Here is a 14,367-nt window from a genome sequence, read left to right on the forward strand (position 1 = left end):
AAGAGCGAGCAGATTTCATAGAAACACACATCCTCGGTATTAAAGATGTAGTGCCGATATGCTCCCCTGATGCAACACTGAATCTCGATAATAGAACAAATATTGCAAACTTCAACTAGTTTGTTGATCGAAAAAGAACCTACGAGGTCCAAGGTGTGAATATGACTGGGTGTATGTCTCTCAATTTCTGGCTTAATAGCACTGCACATCTGTATATTAAGTCCTTTTTTATACAAAAACTGGGGTATAAATCTATTCCGTTTATAAAGTTTTCTCTTTCTTCTTTTCCCCACTCGGTTTTAGGTTACTATGGTGAGAATTACAGAAAGAGTTAATACTTTGCCAAACTATATTTTAGCAAGGTGGTTAGAAATTTACGATTAGTATGTCTTGATTATCTTCAATTCAGCTTTATATTACATCAAGGCATTTGTTATCTGCAGCCTGGAAAAAATGACATTTTGGGTGTGGATGCACATCCCTCAGTTGCCATAAATGTGGCAAATAGATGCAAGGTATATATTTTCCACAAATTAGAATTGCATTTGGTACAAGTCAATTCTATACAATAATGAAATTCAAACTTTCCAGCTCAAGACAGTTGAAGTTACCTTGATGTGAATGGAGCTTCCAATTGGTGGTTTTTTTTTTTTTTTTTTAAAATATTTTAATAGGCGTTTGTTTAAGCAAGTACATGCTTGTATTTGTGCATTCATTGTTTGTGTGTGTGTGTGTGTGTTTATGTATATATATAGTGTGTGTGTGTGTGTCATGCAATATTTTTTCTTCAGTATGAAATCTGACAGGGACTGCACAACAATGCCACCCCTTTATCCCTCTTGACATCCTTTGAGATTTCAACAAATCTAATAACATTCCCTGGTTATGTAAGAATGTTTCTTTAAAGCTTCTATAATCAGCTTAAAATTTGCTTTGTGCAGGCACCAATATTTGTAGGTAGACAAATTGTCTTGGAAGATGCTATTAAAATTGGTTATGGGATGGGCAGAACACGTGATACTAATTAAGACTACTTATGATGTGTCCCTTGATAGGTATTGTGTGCATAGTTGGGGCCTTATATTTGCTATCATCTGTTATTGTTGTATCTCGTAGCAAGAGTTGTTTCTTCTCCAATGCTACAAATGCTCTAGATATACTGTCGGACCTTCTTGCTTATTTATTTATTTATTTAAATGTTAAATCAATTAATATATATATATATATATATATATATATATATATATATAAGCACAAATCTCATGCGAAAGAACACGAGGTCCTGCTATGTGGCGCTCTATTAGAGCAATTTTTGCATTTGACCTTCCACCTCACCTCTTAAAAAATGGAATTTTAGAAATTAAAAGGATGCAGGTTATTTAATTGCTTCAGCCAAAACCATTAAACCAATTCACTTCTCTCTCTCTTAAATGTTCAATTCCCATTTAAACTAAATGCACACAATTGTGTTTTTTTATAAGTCAATATCTATATCTATCTTTTCCCTGAAAAAAAAAAAAAAAATCTATATCTATCTATAACCTTTGTAGCTCACTAAATTGGTTTAAGGGTTAGGTGGAGAATAACACAAATCCCATTAGATACCTGTCCTCCCATTAATCATTCAATCTCTCTCTATATATAAAGAGCATAGCTTCTCTATCTACAATCTTCCAAACTCCCTCATTAGCCGTCACATTTACTCTCTCCACTCCACAACTCTCTCCTCTTTATGTCTCTTAGCATACCCAAACCATTCCTCAATTACACAAACTTATGGCTTTTTAGCTCCTCCTATTCTGCAAATCAATCTCCTCTCTTATGGTATTTTACGAACATTTAGTCATACCCTCATTCTTGAATAAGTGACTTGAAAGGGTTTCAAATATACCACCGAGGTGCTCTCCACGCTTTTCATAGATTTCACCAGGTTCATAAATCTCTCTATCTCTCCTTCTCTAAAAATTCAAATGTTATGCTCTTCTCTTTCTCATTAAATTTTTGAAAAAAAAAAAAAAAGATTATGTTCTTCTTTGAGAGTCTTGGGGGATTTTGTAGTTGAAGGCTTTGCCGACGCCAACCCTTGAAACTATCTCCAATGAAGCACATCAAGGAGCTTTGTTTTTCTTTTTATCCATGTGTACTCCCTACCTGTATTCTCTGTTTATTAGCACCTCATAAATTTTTACTGAAAAATTTCTTGCCAAATATCATTGTATTCTCTATTTGTCTTTTAACGTTGTGAATGATTCTAGGAAGATAGGGCTAACACAGAAGATTAACGGTTGAACTGTTAAGGTAAAGAAAGAACCTTTATTTGGGTTTTCTTAATGCTATATAGTTAAATTCCTACTTGGCAGCTCTAATGTGTCAATAGCTATATAAGACAAATCTTTTTCAATAGCACTATTTTGCCCTAGGACCTTTTTATTTTTATATATATATATATATATAGATATATTATATGCCATACCAATTACGAAAAGACAAACGGCCAAGAGCATTCTTTGAAATTCCTAGATCTATAGATGTTGACCCTTGCATGAGTTACCTTATGGTAAATAAAATTGTTATATTTGACATGAACCTTAATCATATTATGATAAATATTTGGGCCATTCACAAATACAAGTTGCTATTGAAATTTTGTCCTCCTCAAAATTTTCTGGCTTCATACCTTGGTTGGAATGTGGTTTTCGAAGAGCTTTTCTACACATAACAAATTTCCAGTAATAGCATTGTTTGTGCCTATCTCAATGGTGCGTAGTCTTGCTCAAGATGGAGAATTGGCACGCCTTTCCTTTAGAGGTAAGCAGCCCAAACAATTACTGCAACTAATCATTCTTAATTTATTTTAATAGTTCCTAATGATGAATTAGCTTCAATTAGAACTAAGTTACAACTTAGCAAATGATATTCTTTGAATATTTTTGAAAAAATTACTTCCAAATTTGGTCACTAAATGAAATTCTCTAGGAATTTAATAGTTATCCTACATTGATCATGATTGCAATAAAGTTCATCTATAAATGAAAATTCACACAGTTTCTTTTTAAAATTTTCTTTCAGGTCTTGACTACCATGTTTGATAACCATAAGGGCAATCCTTAAATAATTGGTGACATATTTGCATCACTTCGAATGAAGGTCTATGATGGCAAAAATGGCCCTTATGTGTGGGACATTTTTTTTTTTTTTGGGCATTAGTTCTTGGTATGTAAGACTTGGTATTAGTGGCAAAAGATATATTTCTTACTATATTTAGCCATAATTAATGTATATTGGAAGCTTCAAGGAGGCTGAAAAATCATTATAGACGAATCATTATAGTTTTGTTAATAAGTTGAACAAAATGGTCAAATTTCACCCTTTCATTTATCTTTACAAAGATAGTTGTCGTTAACTTCCTGCAAGACTCATCTTCCTGCTGGACTATAAAGACTTTCTTTTCCTTTTCCTCTTTTTACCAATATAATATAATTGAAGCTAATTCTTTAAAATGTATAGTACAAGGTTCAAGGTTATATATAGCACAAGGTTCATGTGAGAGAGCATGAGGTCCTGGTATGAGGCGCTCTAATTTTGCATTTAGTCAATTTTTTTTACTATTATCCAAAATTTCACATTAACTTTTTGTTACTATTATCTCATTAATCTCTCATTAATTGTCTGAGCTTACACCATGCCTTTGTCTCTTCTTCATGACTTTTAGTATACCTACCGTTTTAGTATTAAAAATAAAAGAAAAAAAATAATTCTAAAACAAAATATGCTTATCGAGGAATATTGGAGAAAATATTAATATTTGTTGTTACACTGATGCCTTTTCTTTCATACATGGTTTGTCCATTGACTCATTATATGGTTTGAGTAGATTGATCTTTGTGATACATTGCTACTAATTTGATTTTTAATATTTCACAATGTATATGTTTCTTTGCTCTAATTATTAAATTAGTTTACATTTTCTTTATAATATATGTACAACATTATCCAAAACCGTCTTACATAAAACATCACAATATTATCCATGCATCGCACGAGCAACTTACTAGTTTTGTATAATGGGTTTAATTTATTTTGATCATTATGATATTTGCAAATGAACATTTTTGCATTTTTTGCGGTCACTAATTTTTTTTCCCTCTACATCCCTGCATGAAGTTTGTGAGTTTTTTTCTTTTCTGCATAATTAACATATATGAACATAGCTAGCTATGTACCTATTTCTCTGTTTATATGATTGAATTCCTGTTTCGGGCGATTCAATTAATTTTGTATTTTTGGGAAAATCTAATGATTGGTCCTAGATTCATGCTAACTCAGTTTCATTTCATTTATTTGTCTTAGTGACTTTAAAGTTATACAGAAGTAGAACTATATATGCTTAAGCTCTTTTAGGCTGCAGCTCAATAATTTTTCTCTTTTCTTTAACAATAAGAGCAGGATATTTAAGAATAAAAAGAAAGAAATAAGTTGTACCCTTTATATAATTGGCAGAGATCTTCTTTTAGCTATTTCATTTTGGATTTGCCTAAACACCTTCCACCTCTAACTATGATAACTTGAAGTTCAATGCCATACTCTTATATTTGTATATATCAATTTAGTGATTGGAATTTCTTTTTCCCTTTTTTTTGGTTGGGTGTATCCCTTCTAAGGTCATGAGTTTCAGAATGTCTAGGTTCAGGACAACTACCTTAGTTTATTGTAGTTGTCTTTTTTAAAAAGACCCCATGGTTAAGATCCTTATTCAAGAGTTTATGGCTAATTTGAGGTAGCCTAACCTCCAAGAGAATTGAAAGAAAAAAAGAGGGAAATTAAAGAAAATAACTAATAGAGGAATAGAGAGAGAAATGCAAAAAGTAACTTTTCATAGCTTTAGAAGAATTACAACACGCATACCACTTTTATGTTTATCATATTCTTTCTAATTTTAATTCACTTAGAATTGAGGTACTTTCATTTTTTAAACACATACCATACCTTCTTGATTATTTATTTAAATGTTAAATTTTGTATAATGGATTTTATTTATTTTGATCATTATGATATTTGCAGGTGAACATCTTTGTAGTTTTTGTGGTCACAAATTTCTTTTACCTTTGCATCTCCGCATGAAGTTTGTGAATTTTTTTTGCATAATTAACATATATGAACATAACTAGCTATGTACCTATTTCTCTGTTTATATGATTGAATTCCTATTTCGGGTGATTCAATTAATTTTGTACTTTTTTCAGACATGTTTTGAGTAAAGATGTGAGTTTTATCTTTTTCACTATGTCATATGGTCCATATACCTGGGTTTAGGAACATATTGTGAGTATCATTGAAATTCTACAGACATGTTTGGCAAAGGTGGGGGGTTTTCAATTCCCCCCCATGTCTCATAGTCATTGTATGTGGATTTTTTAGGATGTCACTCGATTGTCCCATGGACCTTTCTACTTCTACAATCTTCTCTCCTAATTAGGTGGATGTAAAAGTTTCCCACTTTCAAGAATGTACTTTGGGTTCGGAATTTGTTGCTAGAAAAAAAAAAAAAAAAAAAAAAAAAAAAAAAAAAAAAAAACCCACAAAAAATCAACAAGCCCTAGTTCCTTGGTACAAAACTGTTAATAACTTGCACCTGTGGAATGTGTCTTTTATTGATTTATGCAGTTCCTTGGCACAAATTTAAATTCACAATTGATGTTTGTTACTTATAATTCAATGTAAGGATTAGATTAATAGTATTGTTTCTTTTGATTGCTGGTTTTTTTTCCTTTTATTACTACCTCTTTTGTGTTGTGGGTCATATATGGGTCTGTTCATTTTTTAGTATTTGGCTTGGGATAGATAATACTTGAAGTAACTGTTACTTTTTATATATTATATATCACTACATAATATTTATATTTCCAAGCATCACGTGGGTTTGCAACTAATGGTAATAAAAACAATAGAATTTTGAGATAGTTTGAAACAATAGAATTTTGAAATAATTGGAGGGGAAAAAGAGAAGACAAAAAACATGAAAGCTTTTCTTGATTTGGCCACAAGGCCTACATCTACAAGACAAGAATCCAACTCGTTACATTTTCATTTACTTAGATAATAAGAACCAAATATTAGAATGGGAACTACATACACAAATCAATCACAATTTTAATATTGAAATTAAACAATTTGCAAATGAATTTGCAATAAGTTACATTTTATGGTAATGCCTAACAAAAGAATGCTATTATGATAATGTTTTGGTAGGGAAGCCATTGCGATTGCCCTTTTCAACCTATTTTCTTTAAATAAATAAAATATATATATTCGTTATATTTTTCTCAAGCACTTTCAATTGCAAGTTCGAACTTGGACCTCTATTTCTTAAACCAATTGGGTGTAAGCCCAATGACCACTAGATCACCATCCTCAATGGTCGTCTATACCATATATTGTTAAACCAAGTTTCTCTTATTTGCATGTAAGAGATAATAATTGCAACAGAATATAATAACTCCATTTTAGGCTTGGCTTACTTTTTTCGAGGTCAAGATTATCTTGATTTTGAGGTAATTTTATTATGGAGTTCTTAAAATTCTATTAATTTATTTTCAAATAAAAATATTTGGATTTTACCAAGTTATCAATCTGTAAACAAAAGTCAATATCATCTTTTTCTATTAAAAAAAAATTAACTAATATCTATATGTGAGGTGTACATGTACTACCGTGTACAACCAAGCATCTCAACCATTCATGCTACTTTCTCTAATGTTTTATCAATGGTATAAAAAAAATAATTAAAAAAAAAATTCATGGTAGTTTCAAATAAGCACTGTGCCTATTATTCAACGACTCCATTACATATTTCGTAATTTGTCTTATTATGTGAGTGAAAAATTGGAGGAAGGAAACGATGTTGAGGTTCAAAATGGGGTATACTGAAGTTGAGGTTCTACATTAACTCATTACTATACTTATCGGTGACTGAGGCTCTGAAATGACCCAAAAGATTAGGCAAATTCAGGATTGAGATTGACAATCCATTGATCATCATTTACAATGAAGGTGAGGATTTGGAGCTGGATGATTGAGGATGCTCAGAGGCCTCAAATGGAAACAAAGAGTATGTCAATATATAGGGTCATTTCCGCAGAAGCAACAGCCAATCCCAATAAAGGATTTTGGATTGTAACCTTCATGAGATGCAGTTATTATTTGTAGTGCCACTAGCAATATTCAACCACAAATAAAAATCTGCAATTCCACTGTATATTCATACAACAACCATCATATATCTATAACTACTAGAATGTAATCCATGCTTAGGATTTTATTTTCTGTCAGAACAATGACTATCCACACCTTCCCTCTACACTAAAGATATGTGCTTGGATGATAGCCAAAGTAAATCGAGCGTTGTGAGTGGAAGTAGTGATATGAAAGACCACTCACCATAATCCCCTATTGCTATATTACAAAAAAGGATATACACATTTCTGCACTTGAAAACATTTACCGAAACACTAATAATTTTGAGATAATTTGAGGGAGAAAAGAGAATAGCTAGAAGACGGCAGAGTTTTATGTGATTCGGCCACAAAGCCTACATCCATGGTACAAGAACCCATCCAATTACATTTTCTTCATTCACTTAGATGATAATACATTCCAATAGAACTAACTTTAATAAGGGGAATTACTTACACAAATCAAGCACAATTTGAATTTTGAATTGAAATTAAACAGTCAGCAAAATGAATTTGCAATAAGCTGCATTCTACAAGAAAACAATATAACAGTAACATCTATGTTAATTAAAGCCATACCACAGTGGTTGTTCAACAACCATGTTGAACTCTTCGTGCCAGGTAGATATAGAAAGAACTTTGGAGAGCGGGTTATCCCATTACTAAAAGAACGAATTAATGGATTGTTTCCAACAGTCCAACAATATTTCTTGTTGTTCTATTAGTCCAAGTATTCTAAAAGGTGTTGTGGAACATTCGTTTTCTCTAAATGGGTGAAAGTACTAATTGCTATGCGCACCATGGTAAGACTGTTACAGTTTTCTATAGAGCAACTTTGGAATTTCCAGGATCCCCACTGGCAACTCTAAGACAAAAGTTTGTCTAAGGTCCAAAACAATTAGGTTCTGAAGCTTCTTAATAGATTTTGGAAGTGAATCTATCTTTGTATTCCTTAGACTTAAATACCTCAGAAGGTTGAGAGTAACAACTTGAGGAAAAACCAGCAAGACTGCATTTTCCAAGTCTAGAACTCTCAATAACCTAAAGTTGCTAAAAATTCCTCTGACCAGTAATTCGAAACTCCTGTCTCCCCCAAACATAGAGAAGGTACGAACATGAGAGAAGTCCTTCCCTTGTAATATATTGGTGGTGCAAATATGGAGAGACAAGCCGGTGCTTCTGACTCAAATTTGTATGTTTCCATGTAATAACAGTAACAAAGTTTTCTTTCTCAGCTTTGGAAAGGATGAAACCTCTTGTAAGATTAGAAACTCGGCAACTCCTCACTCGTCCTTCACAATCCCATCTACTCACTTGAACCAAGCTCATTTGAACTAGCTCGTCTAGGTACTCATCCACGCCACTTGCTCCAGAGTTTGACCTCTTTTTTCCTCAATAAACTCCTCTGCTATCCACAAGCGAATTAGTCTTCCGTGTGTAACAGAGTAATCTTCAGGAAAATTGTAGAAGTACATGAAACAAGACTTAAGATTAGGCAATAGATGGTAGTGACTCTGCAAGAATTTTCTGATATATTCAAGGCTTCCTGGTTCAAACTCAAGATTGTCATGGACTTTCTTGAACTCCATAACAGTTTGTGGCTTACTTGATAAGATATCCCCAATTGCAACAATCGCTTGTGGCAATCCTTCACATCGTTTCACAATTTTCTCAGACCACTTCTCACATGGAATAAGGCATTTACCATTTGGGAAGGCCTTTTTAAGGAAGAGCTCTGAAGCCTCTTCCCATGTTAATGGATTTAGATTAAGATCATAAATAAAATCATGAGAGGTGGCACAATAAGAAGCAATGTTGCGTTTACGGGTAGAAACGATTATTCTACTACCTTGATTATTACAAGGGAGTACATTTCTAATGCATTTCCACTCATCTTCACTCCAAATACCATCTAAAACAAGTATGTACCTTTTCTGCTGTAAATGAGTGTGTAGACACCGTCTTCGATCTGTTCCTTGGTAAGATGGAAATTCCAACGCCTCCCAAATTCTCTCTAACATGCACTCACAAGAGCGTGATACAGGAACCCAAGCATGGCATTCGAAAGTTACCTTCACCATTTGATAGACTTCATAGATAAGAGTGGTTTTACCCGAGCCAGCACCTCCTAATACTGAAATTACAACATCCCTTGATTCATTGTTGAGAATAAGTCGCCAAAGTTCTTTTCCACGCCTTTCAATGCCCACAAGAGGCTCATCCGAGGAATATGGATAAGCCTCTGGAGGGATCTCTGCAGCCGTAGAACTTGAAGGCTTTGAGCGGACCATCGTTCAATCCAGTCTAATAAATATATATGTATAATTTGACTAGGTGAAGGTGTGGATGACATGTAGACCTTCATAGAGAGATGTAGGCTGTATATCAAATATCAACGATAACTTGGTCGATCAATTCAGTTTTTTCAAAGGAAATTTAAAAAACAAAAACAAAAGTTGGTACCAAAATCGAAGAACATTCTATACTATTGGTACCAAAAGTTGAGAGTATAGAGATCATTCTGGAAATGGTCTAACCTAAAGTACCTGATCAAATGCATCTATGGCCAACTACAGAATTCCTAATAAAAGCAATAACTCATAAAAGAGAGATATCGAAACCACAGAGAGAGAACTGTTCAAAGAGGTTCAAATCATTTTACAAAATAAACAATAACGGGGTGATTCTAGTTGTACATAGGAAAATAGTAACACCAACCAATCCATGATTGTTCTGAAAACCACTTATCTGGGCTGACACAATGAGCACATTGAGCAACAAACTAGAGGAGACAACTGTAAACTTGTGAAATTAAAACCACAAAATTTCCTAATTGATTGTGTCTGGAAAAAAAAAAAGCAAGCCCAACCGGTGCCAGCAGAAACAATTATATTCGTTCTCCATCCAAGTTTAGAAACAAAGCCCAACAATTCCGAGCTAAGCTAAGCTTCGCATAAAAATGATCTAATAGGGATATTGAAGATTCAAACTATTAAAGCGTCATATTATGCGAAAAAGTGTACTTACAAATTTGTATTAACATTATTGAGTAGAACTTGATTGTTTACCTGCCACAAATCACAAATGGACAAACTTTGATTAGTAATGAAGAAATTTACACCAAAAAAAAAAAAAAAGTACACTAAAAATCTCAAATTTGAAACCTCAAATTAAATGCTTCAACAAAACTTTTTTTTTTTTTAATACTCTTTCTACAAGTACAAACTATTTTATAACATTTTTACAAACTATTGTTGTGGCCAATTTCTTACTGTTTCTTATCTAGATCCACCACCAACATTACTTTTTTATTTACTAATAACCACTCACTATATTAATAGTTTGTAAAATTTTTTGTAAAAAAGTTTGTATTTCTAACATTTTCCCTAAATAAAACTTCAACTAACACACTTTAAGTAGGGGTAAAATTGTCTTCTCAACCAAAAAAAAAAAAAAAAAGGAGTAAAAGTGCAATCTTGTAAATTCCTAAAAGTAATGTTTTGACAATTTTCAGATCTCTCTATAGTCTGAACTAGTTTTGTTTTGACTTTTGATACAAGTATTGTATTGTTTTGATACAAGTATTGTACATCAATATATATATAAAAGAAGATGAAAGTTCAAAAACGTGTACAAAACACCTTTGAACGTTTAGACCCCCAAAATACAACTTAACCAACTCAAGCAATATGTCAAACAACAAGTGTGCGGAAACTTAACACATGCTATAATATGAAAATGGTTAAACAACTATCTAAGCCATAACAAAATAAAACCACAGCAGATAAAATAAAGGAAAAGATAGAGAGGAAGGAAGATGCAAACACAAAGACAACACGCGATGTGTTATCGAAGAGGAAATCGAAGTCCTCGGCGAAAAACCTCTCCGCTGCCCTCCAAGCGGTAATCAATTCACTAGAAAATAAAGTTGGGATACAAGGACAGCAATAGACCCTCCAAGCCTAATCTACCCAGTGCACCTAAGCCCTCCAAGCTTCTTGCTCCAACGAGGTTGCGCCGAACCTTTTTCTTTTCTAGCTTCCCGGATTCCGCTACTAGACCGTAGCATCAACCAATGAAGATTGGCTCCTTCCTAACTGCTTCCCAGAAATCTAAACAACTGTCTCACAGTGATGATAATAGTGAGAACCAGGTTTGGTATAATGCCTCTCAAGGATTTGACAATGGAGAGGAAGAGAGTAGGGGAATTTGAAGAGACTCTAAGGTAGAGATTGTGGGTGAAACAATTTTGTTTTTCTTTAGGGTTTCTCTCTCAAAATTCTCTCTGGAAGCTCTCTTTCAATCGTAGGTAAAAGGGGTATTTATACTGGAGTGGGAGAGGAATGTGAAACGTCAGGTTTTACAAAACAGGAGTGGCTCGCGGCTTGACCTCGCGGCTTGACCGAGTCGCGAGATCCAGTCGAGAGTTAACCGTATGGCCAGTTGTCCTGTTTTGTCCTGTAGTGCTCCAGCTAGCATGACTGTTCATCTTCCAGCATGCTTGGCACGTGTGCTGCTTCTGGCGGCTTGCAGCCGCGAGTCCACCCGCGAGTCCCAGCCGTGAGTCTCTGTTTTCTTGCACACTCTTGAGCAAACTTCACTCTATCTCACTCACTACCCTTACAACAAACCCACCTAAATACAGGGTTACTAAATGCTGAATTACAAGCAAATTTGGCACGGAATAAAGCCAATTAGATGGTTGAATAAATTCAACCTTACAGAAGAGACCTCATGTGAGAGTGTATGAGGTACATCAATAGATCATAGTAACTTCTTTTTACTATGTTACTTAATAGATCATAGTAACTTTTTTTTACTATTATATGAAATATGAGCTATTCTTGACAATTGGACCAATTAGACCAAAAGCTATTCACTACAAAATGGATTACCTTTTAAAAGTAGACTAGATCTTATGAAAAACTCAAGCCCAATTATAACCTCAATACACACACACACACACACACACACACACACACACACACACACACACACACACACACACACACACACACACACACACACACACACACACACACACACACACACACACACACACAAGTAGAGATCTCATGTGAGAGTGTATGAGGTTCTGCCACGTGGCACTCTAATATTGCATTTAGCCTTTTTTACCTCTTTTCATTAAGTTTTTTTACTGTTACCCAATAGATCATAGTAACTTATTTTTACTATTATATAAATTTAACATTTTTTACCTTTTTTTTATTAAGTATTTTTTACTGTTACTTAATAGATCATAGTAACTTCTTTTTACTATTATATCAAATATGAACTATTCTTGACAATTAGACCAAAAGCTATTTACTACAAAATGGATTACCTTTTAAAAGTATATCAAACCTTATGAAAAACTCAAGCACAGTTATTACCTTATATGTTATGACCAAAGTTTGACCATTCCCACATGCAAATCAAAGCAAAAACTCTTACCCTCTTACAAACTCTCTTCTTCCACCCCCACATATAGATGATACTTCTAGAAAATCTCATTCTCATGAAATCATGTCTCCATTTAAAAGCAGAGGCCTCATGTGAAAGTGCATGAGGTCCTGCCACGTGGCACTCTAATATTGCATTTAGCATTTTTTACCTTTTTTCATTAAATGTTTTTTTTACTATTACCCAATAGATCATAGTAACTTATTTTTACTATCATATAAATTTAACATTTTTCACCTTTTTTTATTAATTATTTTTTACTGTTACTCAATAGATCATAGTAACTTCTTTTTATTGTGTTACTCAATAGATCATAGTGACTTTTTTTTTTTACTATTATATCAAATATGAGCTGGTCTTGACAATTGGACCAAATAGACCAAAAGCTATTCACTACAAAACGGATTACCTTTTAAAAGTAGACCAAACCTTATGAAAAACTCAAACTTTATTATTACCTCAATATATATATACAAAAGTAGAGACCTCATGTGAGAGTGCATGAGGTCCTGCCACGTGGCACTCTAATATTGCAATTAGCTTTTTTTTACCTCTTTTCATTAAGTTTCTTTTACTGTTACCCAATAGATCATAGTAACTTATTTTTACTATCATATAAATTTAACATTTTTTATCTTTTTTTTTTTATTAAGTATTTTTTACTATTACTCAATAGATCATAGTAACTTCTTTTTACTATTATATCAAATATGAGTTGTTCTTGACAATTAGACCAAAAACTATTCACTACAAAATGGATTACCTTTTAAAAGTAGACCAAATCTTATGAAAAACTCAAGTACAGTTATTACCTTATATGTGATGAACAAAATTTGACCATTCCCACGTCCAAATCAAAGCAAAAACTCTTACCCTCTTACAAACTCTCTTCTTCCTCCCCCACATATAGATGATACTTCTAGAAAATCTCATTATCATGAAATCATGTCTCCATTTTTCCCCAATTTCAATTCAATATACTTTTGCCTATCAATAATGTTCTATGCAATTTATGCAGACAAATTCGCTATCATTGACCAATGCAACAAAAATATATATAAATCTTGAGATCCCTGGGGTTGTTGAAATAATTGACAAGTGCATATTTCTAAAATTTAGAATAATAAAAAGTCTAATAAATAGCATATACTATCTCACAAAAATGCCATTAACTTAATATTTTCTTTAAAAAAAATTCAATGATAGGAATGGTAAAAAAGATGATCCTATACAAGAAATACCAAAAATACGTGCAAAACAATTTTCAAAAGAGGATTTATCTTTAAATAATATGAAGACAATAATAAAGATAAAATGCATTGAATAAGATCCTACAAAACAAGTTTGTTAATCGTTTCAAATTATACTCATCATTTACGTAAAAAAAAAAAAATACATCATATTATTTATATTAAAAAAATAATACATATTAATTTCAAAGTTTATTGCAAGATGTGAACTGCTAGGGTATTGCAACAATAAGTAAAATTGATACAACAATGGGTTGGTATTACATTTTGCACATACTTTGTGAAAGGAATGTCAAACCACAAGTAGGATCATTTTGGTGTGCAAAATGTGAAACAAAAACAAATCTTTCTATCCCAAAGTTAGAGGCATTCACATTAACTGCATACTCTCCAAATATTTATAATATATTTATCTCACTATA

The 14,367-nt window shown here is 32.9% G+C and overlaps 1 protein-coding gene across 23 annotated transcripts in view; it reads right to left on the reverse strand.

Moving 5' to 3' along the window:
- LOC126694210 (disease resistance protein RPM1-like) overlaps positions 1 to 14,367 on the reverse strand; it is a 76,117-nt gene that overhangs the window by 42,688 nt on the left and 19,062 nt on the right. For 4 of the 23 annotated variants that reach the window (XR_007645674.1, XM_050390298.1, XM_050390296.1 and 1 more), the window contains exon 2: positions 10,260 to 10,300. The exons of 18 other annotated variants lie outside the window; for them this stretch is intronic. Coding sequence is in view for 3 of the 5 variants with exons in the window: in XM_050390298.1 (XP_050246255.1) it covers positions 10,260 to 10,300 (41 nt within the window). In the remaining 2 variants the exon portion in view is untranslated. Of the gene's footprint in view, positions 1 to 8,497; positions 9,611 to 10,259; positions 10,301 to 14,367 lie in introns of those variants that run through there. One more of the 23 variants, XR_007645668.1, reaches the window with a different exon arrangement.

The sequence above is a fragment of the Quercus robur genome, chromosome 8, assembly GCF_932294415.1.
Source record: "Quercus robur chromosome 8, dhQueRobu3.1, whole genome shotgun sequence".
Lineage (NCBI taxonomy): Eukaryota > Viridiplantae > Streptophyta > Magnoliopsida > Fagales > Fagaceae > Quercus > Quercus robur.